Source organism: Stenella coeruleoalba (assembly GCF_951394435.1).
Source record: "Stenella coeruleoalba genome assembly, chromosome: 1".
NCBI classification, from domain to species: Eukaryota; Metazoa; Chordata; class Mammalia; order Artiodactyla; family Delphinidae; genus Stenella; species Stenella coeruleoalba.
Genome location: NC_137169.1, coordinates 67,923,058 through 67,947,145, shown reverse-complemented (window position 1 = coordinate 67,947,145; position 24,088 = coordinate 67,923,058). Strand labels below are relative to the sequence as shown.

Genomic DNA, 24,088 nt, shown 5'->3' with positions numbered 1-24,088 from the left:
ATAACTGCCACAGGCCCACATCATTTATGCAAATCTCTTTACTTTTCCAAATACAAACAGGTTGGGAGAAACATTTTAAAACACTTGCTTTCTATAGGATCATCTCAGCTTTAACTTCATGTCGTGTGTAGCAAGGATCTATTATATGCAAATTTTATATTTCTCTTAAAGGAGCTAGAAAAGAGTATCACTTTTTTCAATTACAGACATCATCTGCACAGCCAACATAAACATTTTATTTTTAAAGTTCAGATAGGCTAGAAAAAAATAAGAATAAACTCTGTAAAGAAAAAGGAAAATGAGTAGAAGTAGAAAAGGAAGAATGAGTTTTAAATACTTCTAGCTAATGTAAAGTAAAATACTTTCCCTGGTAGCAAGTAAATAAAATAGTCCCAGTCTTTGACTTTAAAAAATTTATTAAGTACCTGATACAAATTCACCCATGCCCACACACAGATGCATGCAGGCACACACCCCACCACTAGCATGCTCATTCACTCTTTCCCCACCCAGCATCCACCTGCCCTTCTTAAGGGAACAGTTATCATCTTGCTTCTACACTGGAGGGACCAGGCCCTGCACAATCTCAGCCCTTGTATTTCAGAGTCACTCTCTGTTGCATAGGTAGAGCATCTGACCCAGACCTAACCACCTCCCTGGCCTCTGTGACTAGTTCACTTGAGACAATCAGAGACGATCCTGAACATTTTGTTTGAATGACTTGGAAAAGGCCCTCCCTCTCTCCCACCGTGCTTGCCACCAAGAAGATGTAGAGGGTGGAGCCATGGCTGTCATTTGGGTTCTATGAGGGAGGGCCTGAAGCTGCCAGGGGATACCATGGAGATCTGAAATGAAGCCAGAATTGAGAGAAGAGAAACCACATCCTGATGACAGCATGAGAACGCCACTTCTAACCATTTTTGAAGCCAAGATCTACCTCTGGAATTTTCAGCTATAAGAACCAGAACATTTCCCTGGCTTAACATTCCCTTAAGCCAGTTGGAATTAGATTTGTTGAGTTTTGTTTTGTTTCATTTGTTATTTGCAATTGATAGAGTCTTAACTGAGAGATCAAGATACTGACATCCTAATGATGACATAAGAAATACACAGAGAGCTTCCCTGGTGGTGCAGTGGTTAAGAATCCACCTGCTAATGCAGGGGACATGGGTTCAAGCCCTGGTCCGGGAAGATCCCACATGCTGTGGAGCAACTAAGCCCGTGTGCCACAACTACTGAGTCTGTGCTCTAGAGGCCATGAGCCACAACTACTGAAGCCCGCACGCCTAGAGCCCATGCTCCACAACAAGAGAAGCCACCACAATGAGACACCTGCACACTGCAACAAACAGCAGCCCTGCTCACTGCAACTAGAGAAGCCCGTATGCAGCAACGAAGACCCATCACAGCCAAAAATAAAATAAATAATTTTTTTAAAAAATAAAATAAACAAATACACAGAAATTCAACTGCTCAAATGCCCTTGTTCGTCACATGTCAAGTGTGTCTGCTTTCTTCATATTTGATTCATTGTTCACAAGGTTTCAGTATTCTTATTAAATGGGGCACAACTTTAATACTGTAACAAATACACAATTTGTCCATTAAATCTGATGTATTCAATACTTTTCATATGTATCATTTACTAAATTTTTATATATATTTTAATATATGTATATATTATGAAATCATCACCACAGTAAGTCTAGTTAACATTTATCATCATATATATTTTTTAAATCCATAAAACTGCTTATGTAGGAAATATTATTTATAGGTTAAAAACTGAAGTTTAAAACAGCCTATACAACTCAATACCAAAAAAACAAACAACCCAATCAAAAAATGGGCAGAAAACCTAAATAGGCATTTCTCCAAAGAAGACGTACAGATGGTCAACAGGCACATGAAGAGATGCTCAACATCACTAATTATTAGAGAAATGCAAATCAAAATTACAATGAGTTATCACCTCACATCAGTCAGAATGGCCATCATCAAAAAGTCTACAAATAATAGGGGACTTCCTTGGCAGTCCAGTGGTTAAGACTCTGTGCTCCCAATGCAAGGGGCATGGTTTCAATCCCTGGTCAGAAAACTAAGATTCCACATGCTGCAGAGCACAGCCAAAAAGAAAGTCTACAAATAATAAGTGCTGGAGAGGGTGTGGAGAAAAAGGAGCCCTCCTACACTGTTGGTGGGAATGTAAATTGGTGCAGCCACTTGGAAAACAGTGTGGAGGTTCCTTAAAAAACTAAATATAGAGCTACCATATGATCCTGCAATCCCACTACGGGGCATATACTGGAAAATATGAAAACTCTAATTCAAAAAGATACACGCACACCAATGTTCACAGCAGCACTATTTACAATAGCCAAGACACAGAAGCAATGTAAGTGCCCATTGGCAGATGAATGGACAAAGAAGATGTGATAGATACAGATATATTACTACTCAGCCATAAAAAATGAATGAAATATTGCCATTTGCAACAACATGGGTGGAAGTAAGATAAAGAAAAATATGATATCACTTATATGCAGAATCTAAAAAATAATACAAATGAACTAATTTACAAAACAGAAACAGACTCACAGACATAGAAAACAAACTTACAGTTACCAAAGGGAAAAAGGGGGGGAGGGATAAATCAGGAGTTTGGGATTAATAGACACACACTACTATACATAAAATAGATAAACAACAAGGATTTACTATATAGCACAGGGAACTATATTCAATATCTTATAATAACCTATAATGGAAAATAATCTGAAAAAATATATATATATATATATAACTAAATCACTTTGCTGTACATCTGAAACTAACACGATATTGTAAATCAACTATACTTCAATTTAAAAAAGTAGAATGAACATTTTCCTGTAAAAAAAAAAAAAAAAAACCCTGAAGTTTAGGAAAGTTGACTTGGCTTTGAGGCCTCACAACTAATAAGGGGTAAGGGCCAGGTGTTCTTTTCATTTTTATTTATCTTTATTTTCATTATGCTTTTCATCACTACACAGATACTGTTTATCTTGAAAAATATAAGTGACAATAAATGCAAGCAAGACACAAATAAGCATTAAGTTCCATCAAATTAAGACATAAGACTTTTTTAAATAGTATGATCTTACCTAAATCGATATCTCGAATTCCCATGTACAATTCAAGAAGATCATCAACCTTTCCAATCGACTTTGCTTTGGTTTCAGAGGGCTTTATCAAAGAAAAGAGAAATGAAATCATATTTTTATGTATAATCTCTTGAATGTCGAGCCATACATAGGGGGAAATCTGATGTGGAGCCAGTTCCTGGTTGTGTACTTCAGCTAATTTCAATGGAAATATATCTAGAATGTACACCGCAACTCAATACAAATCAATATAGTAAATATTTTTGGTGTTTGTGTTAAGTATTATAGATTCAAAGAAGAAAAGCAAGAACAGTCTCCAAGCGGCTAGCAGTCTAGAAGGGAGACAGATGTGAAAATAAATAGCTATTTAACAATAATAAGGACAATTTCTAAAGGATGTCAGAGGCAAAGAGGCATCACAGGGGAAGTAAATTTAAATCTCTAAGTGTCCAGGAAGACTTCAGAAAGGTGACTTAAGAAGTGTGTTTTCAAAATGAACTGGCGTCAGATAAGCAGAAGCAGGCACCGAAAGTAGAAGGCAATATATACACAAAGTCTACGTGAGGCTGCAGAGTCTGATAAAAGCGCACAGTGGGTTAAAGGACTGCAAGAAGTCCCATGAGATGGGAATCATAGCGCCAGACATGACTAGATCTTAAGGAGTCCTGTATGCCTTGAATAGGGCTTTGGTCTTTATCATGCAGGCCACATGCATTAACAGCTCACCCCAAGAGTAAAACACTCTGAACACATACCCCTATTATTTATTTTTTATTAATTTTATTGAACAGAAGTCCCCCCTCATCTGTGGTCTTGCTTTCCTCAGTTTCAGTTACCTCAGTCAATTGAGGTCCAAAAATATTATATGGAAAATTCCAGAAATAAACAGTTCACAAGTTTTACATTGTGTGCCATTCTGAGTAGTATGATAAAATCTCACACCACCTGCTCCATCCCAGAATCCCCAACCACAGACATCACCTGCTCCTGAGATCCAACCTTCACCATCATCACGGCTAGATGATCCAGGATCACCCAAGCAGATGATCCTCCTTCTGACTTAGAGTCAGAAGGTCAGTGGTAGCCTAACACTATGTCACAATGCCTATGTCATTTACCTCACTCCATCCCATCACACTGGCATTTTATCATCTCATATCATCACAAGAAGGGCGAGTACAGTAAAATAAGACATTTGGAGAGATCACGTTCACACAACTTTTATTATAGTGTATTTTATAATAGTTCTATTTTACTATTAGTTATTATCATCTTTTACTGTGCCCAATTTATAAGTTAAACTTTATCATAGGTATGTATGTATAGGAAAAAACATAGTATATATAAGGTTCAGTACTATCCACAGTTTCACACATCCACTGGGGGTTTTGGAACGTGTCCACTGTGGATAAGAGGGGACTACTGTATGCAATTTTTATCAATTACACACATGTTACCACATTAATGTATTGAGTATGTTATAAAAATAGAAATTTTATAAGATGATGAAATAATATTTTTAAATAATTGTTGTTTTATGTATTAATGGCAATAAAATATTTTTGTTCTTCCTACAAGTTTCTATGAAAAACATGATTGGATATATTTTATTATTCTTTTAAAATCTTGGTTTAATATTTGGTGAAGTCTGGTTCTGTTTAGTTTATTTCAATCCTTGGTTTTAAATGGCTTCATAGCTGAAATAAAATTTGCCCAAAGATGTTAAACACTCAACTACGGGTACAAATGTTGAATTCAAGACTACACTGCAGGGCTTCCCTGGTGGTGCAGTGGTTGAGAGTCCGCCTGCCGATGCAGGGCACACGGGTTCGTGCCCTGGTCCGAAAAAATCCCACGTGCCGCGGAGCGGCTGGGCCGGTGAGCCGTGGCCGCTGGGCCTGCGCGTCCGGAGCCTGTGCTCCGCGACGGGAGGGGCCCCAGTGGTGGGAGGCCCACGTTCCGCAAAAAAAAAAAAAAAAAGGCTACCAAGATGTTACTGTTCTAAATAGCTATTGATCTCATCACCCCCTCTTCCATTCACATTCTGATTGCCTGTGTTCAGTCCTGACTTTTTTAAACTGAGATATAATTGACATATAACATTATCTTAGTTTCAGGTATACAACATAAAGATTTGATATGTGTATACACTGTATGGAAAATCATCACCACAATAAGTCTAGTTAACATCCATAACCACACATAGTTATTTTTTTTCCTTGTGATGAGAACTTTTAAGATCTAGTCTCTTAGCAACTTTCAAATATATAATATAGTATTATAAACTATAGTCACCATGCTGTGCAGTCTATCCTCAGGACTTGTTTGTAAGTGAAAGTTTGTACCTTGACCCTCTTCACCCACTCACCCCCAACCCGCTGCCTTTGGCAACAACCAATCTGCTCCATTTATGTATGAGGTGGGGTTTTTTTTTGGCGGGGGGGGAGGTGAGAGGAGCATATAACTGAGGTCATCCAATATTTGTCTTTGTCTGACTTATTTCACTTAGCTTAATACCCTCAAGGTCCATCCATGTTGTTACAAATGGCAGGATTTTCTTCTTTTTTATGGCTAAATAATACTCCCCTCATCTTTTCTTATTTGCAGAAGTCTCCTAATTGGTCTCCCTGCCTGAAATCTTCAGGCTCGGGACTTCCCTGGTGGCACAGTGGTTAAGAATCCGCCTGCCAATGCAGGGGACATGGGTTCAAGCCTTGGTCCGGGAAGATCCCACATGTCGCAGAGCAACTAAGCCCATGTGCCACAACTACTGAGCCTGAGCCCTAGAGCCCACGCGCCACAACTACTGAAGCCCACGCACCACAACTACTGAAGCCCATGCGCCTAGAGCCTGTGCTCCACAGCAAGAGAAGCCACCACAGTGAGAAGCCTGCGCACCGCAATGAAAAGTAGCCCCTGCTCGCCACAACTAGAGACAGCCCGCACACAGCAATGAAGACCCAATGCAGCCAAAAATAAAATTAAAATTAAAAAAAAAAAGACAAATCTTCACGCTCTCAAATCCACCCTGCTCAATATCCCATCCCCCAGAACCAAGGGGTTTTTCTAAAACACAAAACTGATTTGCTGTTCCCCTTGCAATTTTTAAATAGCCCCCCCGCTCCATTATCCACAGGCCCTTCACGCCCTGACCCAGGCCTCTACCTCCAGCCTCATCACCCACCACCAGGTACTTGCAGCACACTCCAGTCCCGTGGACATTTCCATTTCATGCGTAGAACACTCTTCACCCCATCTTTGACCAGCTCAACCATTTCTTCTGGAGGGAACTCTCCCTGATTTCCCTTTCCCAATCCCTGACTGTAGCTGATCAGCCAGCCCCTCCTTTATGACATTAACCTTGCCCTTCTGATTTGTAATAGCTTCTTTTCCTGCCTCTCTCCTTTTAAAGGAAAAACAACGTCTTTATCCATCTTTGTATCACCAGCACCTGGACTGTACCTGTCTCAACAAACACATAGTGAATAAATTGTGAGGTACGCAGGGGAGTATAGTTCAGTTTTCAGAAATTGTGCTAGATAACGAGGGGCTGATTTGCTTCAAATCTGTAAATCCTTTGGTGTTTCAAATTAAATGGTAGGTCATTTGCATCAAATTTAATATTAGCACCAAACTAGTTTTTTTTCCCCTTTATTACGAGCTATTTTAATTGCCCTATTTAATGAAGCAGGCTATGCAAATAGGAAGGGAGTTTTAGATGTTTTTCTTGGAATGAATCTTTCCCACCTCCTCAGGCAGATCTGCAGTTATTCTTTTTCATTGCAGCACCTTCTATACAGCAGCTGCTCATAAATAAACAGATATGTATTACCCATTTTAACTGTTAGAAGAGGGCGCTCCTCCTGAAGTGGCATGGAGTTTTTCCTGCCGACCCCACTTCCTTTGCAAACAGTTTGAAGGTCTGTCCTTTTCTCCTCCACTTTAAAGCACACTTGGCATCCCCTAGCTCCTTCCCACTGTCCTTCCATCCTCTTACAGATTCCTTTCTTCCACTGAGGTCTGTTCATTTGTTCAACAATAAACATTTACTGGACTTCAGCAATATGTCTGGCAGTGTGCTGGGCATTGGAAAAGCAAAGACTCAGAACAACCAGATGTCACTGCCCTGGGTTTTTTCACAAATCTTGTCATATCTCACTTTCAAAATGCTTTCAGCTCTCCCAGGCCTCTCCGTTGTCACTTGCCTCCAGATCAATCTTTTCATTCACCCAGGACCAAGGCACTCGACTCGGAGTCTTCCTCTGGATTCTCCAAAACAGACAACATCCTGGGTGACTCAAACATTCAAGAGGACAACCCTGGCTTCGTGGTTCCTTGAGGGTCTGCTCCAACCAACCACACCCATGACTGACCCTGACATCGTCCCCCAAAAGCTCTGGATCCTATGAAAACAGCCTCCTAACCATTCATCTGTCTCTCTTGCTCTTCAAACAGCTGGGAGCCCTAGGACGGTAGGCGCACACAGACATGCCTTCCCCCCGACCCAGCCCCCCCACCCCACGCCAAGGAGCTCCGGAGCCTCTGCCTGACCTCCCCAAAGGAGGGCTTCATCACCGCTGTCTTCCTGCTGTGAGCGGACCTGCCACTTGTCATTTTGAATCCTTACCACTGCCACCCTCTTCTTCCACCCTCCTTCCCTCCATGTGTCTCTTCTCCTCGTGTTTTTCACTCAGATACTGACCTTTACATAGACACAGTCAATCAGCAAAACCCTTCCTCCAGTCAAGCGTAAGTGAATCACTCACTAATTCATTAAATTCAAAGATCTGAGCTCCTCTGAAGTGTCAGGCACTGTTCTAGGTGCTGGGGATACAGCTGTGAACAGGACATGTGAGAACAAGACATGGGACCGAGAGGAGACAAGGATATAAGTCCCACTGGGTTCAGCGCCTTAAAAAAAATGAAGGGCAAGGAAGATTGGGCAGGGGGCAGGGTGGCGGGACCTGCTATTATACCAGCTGCTCAGAGGTTAAACAGGGTAGGATGTGGACAGAAACTCAAGGCGGCAAGGGAGTGAGCAGTGCCCGTAAATGGGCAGCGCATCCAGCTAGAGGTAACAGCTCATACAAAGGTCCTGAGGCAGGGATGTATCTGGAGTGCTTGCGGACAGAGAGGAGACTCAAATAGCTGAAGCAGAGGGAGCCAGGAGGAGAGGGGTGGAGATGAGAGCAGAGAAGAGACGCAGAGTCAGATCGTGTTGGTCACTCTGAGGACTTTAGCTTTTACTCCGAGTGACGTGGGAAGCCACTGGAGGATTTTGAACAGATTGTTCCATCACATCTGAGTTTCTAAAGGATAACTCTGGCTGCTGAGGGAGTAGAGGGAAAGAGGGCCTTTATTTCCAGCTCTGACAAACACGAACGTCCATCCATTTCCAAGACATATAGGGATTAAATGAACATAACATACCACTTCTTCCACAGTGGCAGGACCTTTTGATCTCAGGCGAAGTGTCTCCCTTCCAGTACCAATCCTTCCTGTTGATGACTTTCCAGCTTTTGCCCTGGGCTCCATGTCTATAAACATACAATGGATGGGGAAACGTACATATATTAAGAATTCCAACCAGTTGCTATAAAAGCTAATGAGTTTCCGTCACAAATTTCTGTACAGTTATTGAAGAGATTTGATAAAAGCTATGCCTTCTGATAAAATTTCCCAAAACAAAATAAATTCACCTGTCATCCATTATTCTCATATGAGAGTCTCTATGAGGTCTGCCTACAACAAGAAAAGGAAATACGTGAAATGTGCTGATTGGAAAGACTGGAAGTTATAAGGAATAAAAAATAAAACAGTCGGTTTTATTGTAAGAGTAAAGAGGTATATGTGGCAGGAAAGCAGAGGTAGGTGTGTAGCTGGACTTCATTAAGGTCGTAAAGAAGGGAAGGAGTCATGTCTTGATAGAAGACAGAGATGGAGGCACTATTATTGGAGGACCTACCTTCTGCTGGATGCTTTCAATACAAAATCCCATTTAATTCTTGGGCCAACCTATGAGGCAAGTTAGAGCCGTCATTTTACAGAAAAGGAAACTGAACTCAGTAAGGATCAGAGCTGGTATTCAAATCCAGGCCTTGTGACCCCAAAGTCTCAACAACACTTCACCACCACACCTCTTGGAAGCACAAGGGATAAATTCAGAGGTAACGGACCTCAAGAGGCTGGGAACAGGTTCCAAGGAAGGAGTTCCCCTCGCAAGGCAGACGACAACAGAGAGCAAGAGTCCACGAGAAGCCGCTCCTTCCCTTCGCTGGTTTTCTACGTGTGTGTTTTGGTTTGGTTTTGGTTTTCCAGCATACCAAGAGTCACCCCCACTCCCAGACAGTAACATAAATGAGTGGAAGGGTAGGGTGGGAACTGAGGACAACTCCCAGGACGTACCCTATCGAGGTCACTCCAGTAACTGCTCTGTGAGAAGGCAGGCCCTGCACAGCCAGATCTTCTACTGGTTTTCAAAGCAGATGAACACTCAGTTTTTTGCCAACCTCCTGATTTTTAACTTTTGGCAACTAAATCAAACTTTTAAAAACAACATAATGTGCTCCGCAACAAGAGAAGCCACCACGATGAGAAGACTGCGTGCCGCAACAAAGAGTAGCCCCTGCTCGCCGCAACTAGAGAAAGCCTGGGCAACAGCGAGGATGACCAAACACAGCCAAAAATAAATTAATAATAAATTAAAGATACAAACAACGTAATGGCAAAAATAAAAAATTTGTGGATCAGATTCTGATCATAGGCCACCGATTTATAACCTCTGCAGGTATCCCGGGTCCTCTTGACTGAGGACTCTGGCAGCAGTTTGGGGCACGGATGGAGGTGGGTGTGAGGAGACGCAGCACCAAGGCTGGGAGATAACTGAGCTCCAATGCGGAGTCACAGGGCAGGCCGCAATGTACGAGCAGGTGGTGAGGTCCATACAAAGCTCTCAAAACGTGGACGTCAAGTGGCCTGCACAAACACATCCTTCCTTAGAATCTAGGATAATTCCCATCTTCAGCAAGTCCTGTTTCACTACTGGGGATCTATTCCAAGGTGACTAAGGACTTTACATGTTAATTTTAACCTGCATTTGAGGACAGAGCCACCAAAACATAAAACATAAGTTTTCCTCTGAGAGTGAAATTATTCAAAATAATCATGCAATAAATAGGGTAGTTCCCCTAAGCCAGAACCTCTCAATGGTGGCTGACGGTGCTCATGTTGACCACGTTGACCAGAGAGATGCTCAGACCAGAGCTGTGTCAGCACGTCTGCAGCATTTGCCTTGCCAGTCACACTGTGTCCTGTCCGAGGGAAGAACAGATTAACAGGAGATGCTCACTCAGCACAGGGTTTCCAAAAGAATGCCCAACGAAAAAGATGAGGCCAGTCTGTCACCAGCACTGTCCAGGATTCTATACTGCCCAGTTTGGAGTCATGTACAGACCTACAGTGGTCAAGACAGCCTCACCTTAATGATGCTAACCTCCAAGATAAACAACCTTACACCCGCCCTCCCCCTATCACACACGCTACCCACCGTGATTTCACGAAGCAACCTGCTCTGTATAATTTGTCTTCCAATATAAATTTTCTACAGGGTGGCAAATGAAGCACTCAGCTAACACATGTCTTTGGTTTACAACTACATATACATTTCTAACTGTAAAGTAATACACTGGCATTCTGACTTAACAACGAGTCTTTTGTAAGTTTGGTAAGCAAGATATAACCCTGGAAAATTGCACAAGTTCTGGATACACTGAAGAAATTAAAGGTTCCTGGGATGTACGAGCTAAGGACCCAGACTCTGGAACGTGGGAACTTCACGGAGGGAATGTCATCCAGGTTTGAGAAGTCGGCCAGCTGCCCTAGATGATGTCTCTGCTTACCTGGCTCTTACCTGCAACACCAGTAGCTAAAAGGGAAAATGAAATGTAGAACAGAAGTTTTTTTACTTGGTTTTTTTTTTTAATTTTTTTTAATTCATTAATTAATTTATTTTTGGCTGTGTTGGGTCTTCGTTGCTGCACACAGGCTTTCTCTAGTTGTGGTGTGCATGCTTCTCATTGTGGTGGCTTCTCTTGTTGTGGAGCCTGGGCTCTAGGCACGCGGGCTTCAGTAGTTGTGACGCGTGGGCTTCAGTAGTTGTGGTGTGTGGGCTCTAGAGCGCAGGCTCAGTAGTTGTGGTGCAGGGGCTTAGTTGCTCCGCGGCATGTGGGATCTTCCTGGACCAGGGCTCGAACCCGTGTCCCCTGCATTGGCAGGCAGATTCTTAACCACTGCGCCACCAGGGAAGCCTCTAGGCTTTATTTTTTAAGCAGTTTTAAGTTCATAACAAATTGAGAAGACAGAGCTCTCCCATACACCTCTTGCCTCCACATATGCATCACCTCCCCCATGATCAATACCCCTCCCCACAGGGCTACATTCGTTATAATCAATGAACCTACATGGACACATCATATCACCTAAAGTTCATAGTTATGTTAGGGTTCACTCCTCGTGTTGTACATTCTGTGGGTTTGGAAGAATGAATAATGACATGTATGCACCATCAGAGTATCATTCAGAGTAGTTTCATTGCCCTAAAAATCCTCTGTGCTCTGCTTGTGCACCCCAGATTTTTTTTTTAATCATTACATGCTTGTCATCTTCTCCTCAAAAGTGTTATCTCAAAACTAACCACTTGGTGGCACCAAAACAAAAGTTAAAATTTCACTTCTGGCTTAGACCAGCCTCCAGAAAGGCAGTTCTTGTGGCTAAAGAAATAGAAGCCATGTTTCTCCACAATCCTGATTCAGGGAAGTAAATCAACCGGTTTATACATGAAAACAGGCAGGATGGCCCTGTTCAGCCTCAGAGGGAAAAAAATGTTTTGCTTTTTTAATGCTTGCAAAGGTTGCTAGTCTGGCCTACTTTTAGGGTGCTGGCCGGTCTAAGCTTGTCGAACCAACCAGGCCAAGCCCTAGATCAGTCACTTCACTTCTCATGAACAGGTTTTCATGAGGCCTCTCTTGGGGCTGAATGATGAGAGGGATGCAGTTCACACAGGAGATGCTGGTAATCGGCCTGCAGCTCGAAGGATTCACTAGACTCAGGGCTCCCCTCCTGTGTCACTTAGGGCACAGGACACTCAGAGCTCAGGGGTACACAGCTGCTCCCACAGCTGAGTGGGATGTCACCAAGAAGCAGTCGCCTTAGTTCCAAACCCTTTTGTGGCAACTGTATTTGTTACTCTAATTACATAATTGAATTTAAAACTACATGAGCTGATGAAATAAGTGTGAAACACAGAGTTATTATTGCTAGGAAAACTAGGTTAACTGCTTTGGAAAGACTCCATAAGGGGGAGTTGCAAAAAAAAAAAAAAAGGTGTGGGCAAAATGATGCTAGGAGATTAGGAAAAATATCTTTAAACATCCAGCATTTCACATATCTGGCTTTTAGATATCAAACAGAAACCATAGATGTGCGTTCAGGTTCTGATTACTAAAGCAAGACTTCATAGAACTCCAATTTGTGTCCTCTACTCAAAGAGCTTTTTACATCTAAAGAGTTGTAAAAGAACGCATATTTATATGTTTTAAAATAAAATGTTTATATCCACTTGTGTCATTCTTTATGATACCATTTTAACTGGCATTTTCAATAAACAGACCAACCCCCAGTCCCTGCTACAACGTGAAGGTCAGGGGAGAGATGGGGAAATGGAGAAGACAGCAAGATGTCTGTCTCTAGTCCCACCCTGAGCCCCAGGGCAGGGGAAGAAGAGCACTGACAGCGGCCAAGGCCCTATCTTCAGGTGGAACACATGCAAGTGGTTTAGATCCCCAACGGACACAGGGTGACAGTGAGAAGGGTAGGCATTCTCCTGCTTCTGCACAGAACAAGATCTTGTTCTGGTCCCACAAGGGCCTGAGTTGGCCTGGAGTACAATTCATAGCAGGGGCAGAGCCATGATTTCCGTGAGAGGGGGGCACATATGGACACCTCTGTGCCCAGCAAGAGATAGACTTCAGAATCAGAGAACTTGAGTTAAAACCCAGCTCCACCATTTACAAATTGTGAGAGCTTAAGGAATAAGTTCTTATCTGAACAAGAACACTACTGAAACCAAGGGAGGCCCTGTGGGACTCCCAAGCACAGAGGCTCTTTTGTCCCGTTTCTTGTGGGCAAGGCTCCAGTCTCTATGACCTTCCCTGAGTTCCAAAGGGCAGATTCCAACAGTTGTTAATCAAGGGAGAAGCAGCCATGAAACCACCTGAGGCCAGATTAAAGGGACCAGAGAAGCTCATCAAGATTAGCCGACCACCTGAGCTGAGATTAAGGGCGTGCAGGCCCTGCTCAACCCTAATCTTGTCACAGACCCTCACCTTTGAACCACTGTTATAAAACCCTCATCAAATCCTCCCAGGTTGGGACACATAGTTTTTCAAGGCAGAAGCCCGGCATGTCTCCCTTTGCCTGGCAAAGTGATAAAGCTATCCTTTTCTACTTCACCCAGAACTCTGTCTCCAAGATTTGATTCGGCACCCGTGTACAGAGAGGCCGATCTCTCGGTAACACTACCTACATAGGATGTTGTCTTAAGCATTCAAATGGCTGCCGTATGAAAGGTGCTTTGCCCAGTGGTCTGGCTAATACACAGAGAGCTGCTACTGCTGTTGGACTTGCTTCTGCTGACACGGTCCACACTGGACAGACAGCCATCTGCTCGTCCCATGCTCTCCCCAACAAAACCATTTGCACTGGTTTTCCCAGGATGAGAAACATGCAGAAGTCTCTTCAAATGTTCAGAAAACTGTCACTTCAAATACAAAGGTCTCCTTTTTATTCTATCTTCTATAGAACTGTGATTTTTCCCCCTTCCATTTACAGGGGAGTAGAAACAACAGATGACCCATTACCCTACTCAGATTCACCAAAGTGGCTGAGTTTAAGCCCAGCTCCTCGGGGGGGCGGGGGCACTCAGCAGTGGGGGCCCTCCAGTGTCCATCTCATTGGACCTCTGACCCCCATTCAAAACGTCCTGTTAGAGTTACATGACACCGTGTGGGCAAGAGGGCAGACACATCAACACTCCAACCTGGAAACTTAGAGTCCCCTCCCCTAACCACCCATGTAGGTGAACTAAGCTACTTCACCAAATTCACTAATCCATTTCTATAATTTCCACCTCTGGAGTTCGACAGCATCAAAAATGGTGGCCATATGGCAACTCAGGCAGGACTTTGCAGGATGTGTATACCAATGCCTTTCAGCACTGCAGGCCCAGAAATGCTTTCTTCCAGCGTTCCCAGAACTGACCTGAGTCTTAGGGATTGATTCACACTAACCAAATTCACAAGAATAGACGTCATACATCAATGTATTAATCATAGGGAGGGATGGTATCAAAGGTCCAAGTGGGCTCCCATGCTTCATTCTCATGAACCCAAAACTTCCTGGGGAAAATGTCCAAGCAGAGACTCAGCCATGAAGGTCTAAGACAGCAAGGCTACGTGGGAAAAGGGGAAGGGATCATGCTCCAGGCCATGAGTTCCAAGACTCCAGAAGCAAGGAGTGGAGAGTTGATGTTTTAGAGTCCCTCCCAACTGGGTGACTCTCAGTTTACCACGCCTCTACCCCTCTTGGGAATAATTCACTTGAAACTTTCTTCCCACTGGGTACCTGAGAAGTTTAGTGTGCATGGATGATACCAGAGAAAAGGACTTGGGCACAAAGGATAACTCTCACAGTCCAAGGCTGCAAACAGGTAGTTCAGTGACATGTGGTCCACAGACATGTTTGTGAAGTGTGCAACGTTTTCAGATTTTTTAAATTAGTTGCCAACTTTTAAAAGTTGGGTGATTTCTCATCAAAATTCAAATTTTAAGTTTCTCTTGGAGACTGACGCATGCCTACAAAACAGTAATAATTAGGGTCGACAACTTTACTTTGGGGTTTGCAGCTCTCTGCCCTCATTTTCAGACAATCTCTCAAGGTATAGAATTTCTCACTACATACGGCTATAAAGCGTTATATGCTGTTTCATATACTAGTGTTATTCTTAGACTGCAGTCTTATTTCAAAGGAATAAATATACACACATACATCTACACTATAATTCATCTAGGGGCAAAAACATAGATCATCTGGGAAAATTAAAGGTAACTTTTTTAACTGATCATTTAATATGTCCCAGGTACTAGAAATTCTTGATAAGTTCTTTTATTTAATCTTCACAACACTATTACAAGGTAGGTATTACTCTAATTTTACAACTAAACTTACAGTTGAGGCTTGGAGAAGTAAGATGATTTCATCAAGGTCATAGACAACTGGTAAGTGGTAGAGCTGGGCTACCCCAGAGCCACTGCCTGATTTTATATTCTCTTAAAGATTATGAGTTGCCATTGGTAACAGACATTAGTTGGCTGTCTTCTCAGTACCCGGTGGTCATGAGGATCACTGTGGTACAGGGGAAGCTGATTGCTCCCAGCTTCAGGGATGGGACACACGAATGGGCCAAGCTAACTGATCCCCTTCATCACAGTGATTGTTTCAGAGGTGGACATGGGAACAAAGGTAAGTCAGAAAAAAATCTAAGGACTTTTGCTAGAAATTCTGAGGCAAGGACACTCTCTTTTTCTGTTCTATGTAAATAAGGAAGCACAGGGTCCCAGCCATTGCTGATCACCATCTCGGGATACGTTAAGGATGTATGGATGATGAAGCTGATGCCTCAGGCAGCAGAGCACAAAGGAAGGGCAAGAAACAGGGTCCTGATCACATTGTACGGGCCCTACATAGAGCTCTGCTAATGCCGGCATCACTCACGGATGGTTGATTTATAAGCTTCCCTTTTCTGCATTAGCCAGGGTCATAAAGTTTTCCACTGTTTCCAAGTGAAAGATACCTCACAGATACAGAATTGTGTCTGAGCAATGAAGCAACCCTTCTAAAGAGACCTTCCAATGCTTGCACATACATAAATGACACTGTCCATAAACAGCTGGTGTGCTCACTTCCCTACCTCGACCCCCGACACTCCCTCCCTCCCTCCCTCCCTCCCTCTCTCTCCCCCCACCCCTCTCTCAGAGTAGCTGACATAAAATCTAGCTTTGCCCCAGAATTTAAAACTTTAACTATTCATTCCCTTTTTCTATGTCTCCTTCCTCTCTCCAACATTCTTCAGACTTCTTTAGAATAGCTATGCTGTTTTTTTTGTTTTGATCGAGCTGGTAGGGTGCTGGGGCGGATACGAAGGAAAAGGAGATAAGTGGATGCCACATACACAAGGTGGCTATCGGATCAATAGGGCTGGCAACACATGACCCAATCCACCCAAAAAAAAAAAAAAAAAAAGGCTACACAAAGTTGCTCTTAATTGTTCCTTTAATGAGACTGAACAGTGTAAGACAAGTGTCAGAAGGGAAATAACTATGCCCAAAATCATCTTGTTCTCTAGGTAAGGTGTCATTTGAGAAAAACTCAACCCTATTTTCATAACTCCCTGAAATTACAGGCAAAAGTTAATGTGCATCTCTGGGATAATTTTAATCCAGAGGGGACTGTGTCACCAAAAAATATTACAAACCTTGGGACTCTAACACGAGGAAGTTAAAAGGATGGCTAAAGTATTTTTATCCTTTTATACTTATTTTATTCCATAGTATGATTTTATGGGAATTCAAAAATCAAAAATTGTTCACTTTTATTCATGGTTTATTACACATATTTTTCCTCCACCTTTTAAAAAGTTTAGTAGTTTACAAAAACAATCCTGCCAGGCTTCCCTGGTGGCACAGTGGTTAAGAATCCGCCTGCCAATGCAGGAGACAAGGGTTCGAGCCCTGCTCAGGGAAGATCCCACGTGCCGCGGAGCAACTAAGCCCGTGCGCCACAACTACTCAGCCTGCGCTCTAGAGCCCGTGAGCCACAACTACTGAGCCCGAGTGCCACAACTACTGAAGCCCATGCGCCTAGAGCCCGTGCTCCACAACAAAAGAAGCCACCCAATGAGAAGCCCGAGCACCGCAACGAAAAGTAGCCGCCGCTCTCCGCAACTAGGGAAAGCCCGCGCGCAGCAACAAAGACCCAAGGCAGCCAAAACTAAACATAAATAAATAAATAAAATAAAATAAAATGTCTAGTTCATATTAAAAAAAACCACAGGGGGCTTCCCTGGTGGCGCAGTGGTTGGGAGTCCGCCTTCCGATGCGGGGGACTCAGGTTCGTGCCGCGGTCCGGGTGGATCCCGCGTGCCGCGGAGCGGCTGGGCCCGTGAGCCATGGCCGCTGGGCCTGCGCGTCCGGAGCCTGTGCTCCGCAACCGGAGAGGCCGCAACAGTGAGAGGCCCGCGTAACACAAAAAAAAAAAAAAAAAAAAAAAACACACAATCCTGTCAATTTAAAAAGTTGATACAATGTAATCTACCACATTTCTAACATGGAACCATTTAAGATAATGTTAAAGAAAGCTGTTTAAAATAAGTATGATCATACAGTTAAAAATTATAAAGCTACTAAAAGTGGAATGATTCCGTTTCTCTACTTCCTAGACTAGGAATGCTCGACTTTTTTTTAAATAATTGTTTTCTGGTTATAAAAGTTAATATTTTGTAATTAAAACGTGAGAAACACAAGAAACCTAAAGAAACAAGTCATTCATAAACACACCACCACAGATAACTGTTAACATTTCAATATACATATACTGCAAGTCACTTCTTCTACATGTAAAGATAGTTTTTTACAAAAAACGGGATATTACTGTACATTGTTTTGTAATCTGTCTTTTCACTTAATATATCAAGCATTTTCCCATACACAAAGGGAACTGTTTATCTGCTTACATTTTTCTGAAGGCATACTCTGACAGTTTTGAGTATAATTTGTCAGATCCATTGTCTTACAATTACATGACACTTCCCATTATACAATGGGAAGAATGTGTATTATTAGAAATGTGTATTATTAGAAAAAGAGCAATTAGACCAATAAGTTATATTATCTTCACACTGTTCTACCATATTAAGGAAGCCACTTCCATGTTAGCATCAGTTTTGACCCCTTCATCCTACATGGCTATTTTAATTATCAAGCTTACAGACAGCTGAGAACTATTATCTACCTTCCACTCATGGTTGTTATTAATTCCAAAGGCTCCTTAAACATTGTAGTTCTAAGAGAAATCAATCACTGTTTAGGGTAAGTGACATGGGAAATACAGATTACAGAGCTTTCAGTATTATAGATTATAATAATTTTACCTTTCTTAGATTAAAAACATGAGCATTTAATAAGTTTTCCCTTAGAGAGAGTTTATAGCTAGAGTAGAAAAGAGTGACTATTTAGCCTAGGTCTTTATCCAGCTGAGTCTTTACACTGAAAACACATTTATCGGTTACACCCAGCGTTCATCTAACACATTGCCACACCCCACAAAAGAGAACTTGGCTCTTCATTTATCTTCTTCCATAGTATTTTTGTGGTAAATGCCAAACCAATGTCTAGCTAGATATAAGAAAGGCAGAACAAACTCTATGACATGAAAAGATGATTAAGTGGCATGTTCTAGCCCCCAAATTTGTCACTGTGAGTGCTTTAAACCTTTGCCAAAAAATACATGAGAGTGCCACTGTCACATAAAATGCAATACATCTAAAATTAAACTTCTCTCCCTTTCTCCCAAACCATTACTATATCCAATGGCCCCATTTCCAATGATCACTTTTATCACAGGCTCCAACGATAGAAACCTGGGGTTACATCTGCTTCTTCCAAACCTTCTCTCTCCCTCTCTTAGCTAAAGTGCATCAACCCATCTCTAACCTCTAGTTGTGCCTCTGCAGTATTACTCAGGCTTTCTTCTTTCATGCGAATTCCCACTGCTGCCTCCAATCCCAGCCCTTATTATTTCCTCCTGGACTACTGCAGCAGCTTCTGACGTGGTTTCTCCTCCAATCAAATACAGCCAACATTCCTCCTCCGGGCTTAACTCCCCAGAGTCTATTTCATCATTTCATTCTTCAGTTCTAATATCTCCATGGTTCCCTGTTATCCTCTCCGACAAGCTCAGGTTCCCCACCTAGTTTTCAGAGGTCTTCTTAACACGGCCTGGAGCTATTTTTGCAGCCTGATTTGCTGCAGTCCCTCCAAGACTCTTTTCCACAGGAAACCCTCCTTCCTTGTCTGTACTTCCCCTGCCATCCTGCAAGGCCAAGTTCAAGTGCAATCTTCTTCAGGAATCTTTCTCACCTACTCCTATCTTTCCCCTCTTTAAACACCCACTTAAATGTCTGTAGTGGATTTAAATTTTTGCTCCACAGCTCTGGAGAAAAGAAATGTCAGGTTGAATCTGACTGGGAGCCCCTCACTCCACAGGTTTGGTGAGAAACTGAGTCTTGGTTTTTGCTTTGGGAGTCTCCCCTTCTCGGGATCCAGAGGGCTGATATGGTGCTCAGTCCAACATAGATCCTACTCTGAAGCTTGACCTCCAAGTCAGTGTGTCCAAGCCCAGGGCACAGGGGCTCTTTCACCTCCGATGGCAAGGTCACAGCTCTCACAGCCCTGATATCCCTTTGCAACTCTATCAGGAGTCCTATCACTTCTCACGGGGAGTTACATGGGAATGGGACACTGGTTCTTGATACTGGTGGGACATGCTATATAAGCCATCTGTCCCATGGCTTATCACTTTGGGAAAATTCCTTCGCAATCTTACCATGGCTCCCAGCCTCCCCCCCTCTCAGCTTCAGGACCCTTCTCCGTCATGGACAAATCAGCTCTCAGCTGAACTGCCCTTCGTTTAAATCTGCATTACAGCACGTATCATATGGTTTGCATTATAGTCTAAGAGGCAGTAACACATACTGTTAAGCGCAGAAGCCTCAGGAGCAAACAGGAATGGAGTACTATGACCTCAGGGAGGTATTCAACTGCCCAAAGCCTCAGTTAACTTATCTAGAAAACCTTCATAGGAATGACACAAGGATTGAATCAGGCCGGAATAGAAGTCCTAGTAGCAATGACTTACATTTATGCAGCACTGTGTGCCAAGCACTATTCTAAGTGCTCTACCTATATTAACACATTCAATCCCCACAACACTTTATGGATAAGTAAACAGGCATAGAAGGGAGTAAGTAAGTAGTCCAAGGTCACATAGGAAGTAAGCAGCAGAGGTAGGAATTCAACCCAAGCAGTGTGGCTCAGAATCTATGCCTTTAACCATTATACCATATTGCTTCTAATAAGCAATTGCTTCAAATGGTAGCTATTACGGTTATTGATAAACTACCTGATTCTTTTTTTTGGGGGGGGGGGTTCGCAGGCCTCTCACTGTTGTGGCCTCTCCCGTTGCGGAGCACAGGCTTTGGACGCACAGGCTCAGCGGCTAGGCCGTGGGATCTTCCCGGACAGGGGCACGAACCCGTGTCCCCTGCATCGGCAGGCGAACTCTCAACCGCTGCGCCACCAGGGAAGCCCAAACTACCTGATTCTTAATATATCTGCCTCCTTATGTAAATTGCAAGCTCCTTGAGGACAGGAAACATGCTGACTCATCCATTACAGCTGTTAGGGGCTGGCTCTGGAGGCTCACTGCAGGGGTTAGAAGCCTACCTCCCGCGTTCACTAGCTAACTCTAAAATCTTGGACAGATTGCTTAACTTTTTAGAATGGCTGTAAGGATTAAATTATTTCTGACTTAGAAAGTACTTAGAAAAGTGAACGGCAGCTATGACAATGACATACTGATATAGTTCATTATTTGATATGAGATGTGATTTACCATCTGTCTTTCCACGATCCGGAAGAGTGCCAGAGTTCTCAACAAATATTTGCTAATCACCAACTCACCCACATTGTTTGTCTTGCTTCATGTGGGGTTCATCCTGTTTCTAAAATTACTTCTTAAAGAAAGGGCTACACCTTCAAGATAGTATCAGTAGTAATAATAGCAGCTAACTTCCACCAAAGACTTATATGCACCAGGGACTGTTCTGATTGTTTTTGTGTTTAATCATTTAATCCTCACAACGGCCCAATGTGGTCGATATTATTATCTTTACTTTTTGTGTGAGGAAACCAAAGCACAGAAAGGTTAATTCACCCAATGTCACATTAACACACAGCCCATATGTGGCAGAGTCTACGTACTTAACTACTTACACTTTGTTGTCCCTTTTGTAACTTTTTTCATATTCCACAGGATATTTAGTAGAATTCAGTATATATAAAAGTACCGGACTTCCCTCGTGGCACAGTGGTTAAGAATCCACCTGCCAATGCAGGGGACATGGGTTCGAACCCTGGTCCGTGAAGATCCCACATGCCATGGAGCAACTAAGCCCGTGCGCCACAGCTATTGAGCCTGTGCTCTAGAGCCCGTGTGCCACAACTACTGAAGCCCAAGAGCCTAGAGCCCATGCTCCACAACAAGAGAAGCCACCGCAATGAGAAGCCCGCGCACCGCAACAAAGAGTAGCCCCAGCTCGCCGCAACTAGAGAAAGCCCAGGCGCAGTAACGAAGACCCAACGCAGCCAAAAATAATTAAGAAAGAAAAAAAAAGTACCAAAAGCACTGTTGCTTGAAAAGTGTTCACTCAAAATAGCATGAATAGTAGAGAGTATTTTTTTAATGTTTGAAGTGTCTATCTAAGAAGTCATAATACTTAAAAGCCAAAGTTTCTCTTAATAGCAAATAGACTTAGTCTTTGAAAATGAGCACATTAGTTAAGCTGAATCACGAAGATGAGGTACAAGTTTTCCAGCTGTGAATGACTCAAGGGAATCGGACGTACTTCACATACTGAACATCCTATTCTGATGGGCACATAGCACAGAAATGAGGTCTCTAAAAGAAGACATAGCCCAGAGATCTGTAACAAAATCTAACCCCAAAACAACGACTATCGATGCTTTAGGAGGCCAACATTCTTTCAACTCCCTTTGTTTTCAAAACACTTTACTGATACATTTCATACCTCCTTCCACAAACCTCTTTCCATAAAGTGGAACAATTACAAATTAAAGAAATTCTCCAGGATAAGTTAAGTGGAGACTCATCTAAATAAAATCAAGGCCTCATAACATTTAATAATTAAAAGGCCTCGTAAGAAAACAAACCAGTTGAACTAGTCTGATCCTTCAGCCAGTTAAATGGAAGAATGAATTTTCACAGCCCTGGGAAAATCTAGGTTTACAGGGCAAACTCTGAAGGGTTGAGCTCATTGTGGAGACATGTTCCTTTTCACTGGCTAAAGAGAAAAGGAAGTGAGCCATGCCCTAAAAAAATTACCACTAGAGACATTCCAGCCGATACTTGATAAGAACTGGGAAGGCTGCCATCAACTCATGGCTAGAAGATGGAAAATTTGGATTGGAATGCAGCTGACCAGGAGAAACCATGTTAGGTATGAATAAGATTTCTCATTAAATTACAAGTTTTCAACAAGGGGGTCATTTAAACCAGTCGTTTTCAAATGTTTTTGTTTTTTGTTTTCTGTGGTTTTTTTTGCTGTGACACAGTGACAAATATATATAATACATTATATCATGACATATATTACCTATCTGAGACACCCATATGCATACACGGAAACATTGAAACTGAAACAATGCTTACCCTTACTAGGCACAAAGCACTATGAAATTTTCAGTTCTATTCTACTTTGTGTTCCGAACACACTAGTTGAGACCTACTGGCTGAAAAACAGCTATTTAAACCAGCAGAGGAGATTCTGAGGGTATGTTTTATAATAGTGTTTATTCCTCCCTCAGAGTCCCATAGCCAACATAGGAAAGCTGCGATGGCGCATCTGCTCTTGGGACAAGTGACTTGTTCCTTGAGTGCTTGGGTAAAGGCCACCCAGAAGCTGGCTCTTCCAAGTCCAGCCATTCCTCACTGTGCTGACTCCTTCTCTTTCTATCCCTTGAATGCTGGGGTTCCCCCAGGGCTCTGTTTTTGGCCTTTTTCTCTTATTACTCTGAGTAACTGGATCTACTTCCATGGCTTCAAGTTACTCAGAAATCCCATTCCCTAGGCCCCAATTCTAAATGCCCATCTACATCTAACGCATTTCCAACTGAACTGGCCCACAGATCTCAAACTTGTAAGGCCAAAATGGTACTGTAAGTACAATCTCTCTTCCCTGTCTCCTCACCCAAATCTTTCTTCTCCAGTTTTCCTCCTCTCAAGGAAGAGCACCACACACAACCCACAAATCTGTGGATCATCATTTGCAACTTCTTCTCCTATACCTCAACATCCAATGCGTTACCAATTTTACCTTCTTAATATTCAGTGGTATGCAGGTAAATGTTTCACAGTCACCTTTCCAGGTTAAAAAAAAAAAAAAGCCCTGACTTGCAGCACTTCTCTATTTCTGTGACGCAAATACCGCACCAGAGCCCATTTCAAGCAACCGACTTGATGTCACTGAACATGGAATTGAAGAGACGGGCACTAATGGCTCCAGCACACCACCATCTAATACTCAGAACCATTTCTTATCTCTGTGCCTACTGGCACTGTCTCCGGATTTCATCTTGCTTCTCCTCAACACAATAGAGTCTTTACTGACTTCCTGACCTTTTACTCATACCCTACCTCTGTGACATAGTCTCCAAAATACCTCTCTAAAATCCAGGTCTCATTATGCTTCTCCCCTGCCTAAACCCCTTCAGTGGTTCTCCACTGTCCACTCTTTATCTATAATACATAAGGCCCTTGATAATTTGGTGCCCACTGACTCTTGGGCTTTGTCTCTTGCCACACCACAACCTATAACCTCTATTCCAATCACACCCACATACATCATATTCTAAGGTATATGATACTGCTTCATACTTCTGCACCTTTGTTTGTTCTATTCCTACTCCCTAGGACAACCTTCCCTGATTCATTCCTTGAGTAAGCCTCTTAGGATTCAGCTCAAACTCCTTCTCCAG

The 24,088-nt window shown here is 42.7% G+C and overlaps 1 protein-coding gene across 1 annotated transcript in view; it reads right to left on the bottom strand.

The window, feature by feature from the left end:
* GIPC2 (GIPC PDZ domain containing family member 2) overlaps window positions 1–24,088 on the bottom strand; it is an 82,603-nt gene that overhangs the window by 14,735 nt on the left and 43,780 nt on the right. Inside the window, exons 4-5 of the mRNA XM_079942348.1 lie at window positions 8,574–8,680; window positions 3,144–3,225 (exon numbers count right to left, since the gene is read on the bottom strand). Coding sequence (XP_079798474.1) covers window positions 3,144–3,225; window positions 8,574–8,680 — 189 coding nt within the window. The remainder of the gene's footprint in view (window positions 1–3,143; window positions 3,226–8,573; window positions 8,681–24,088) is intronic.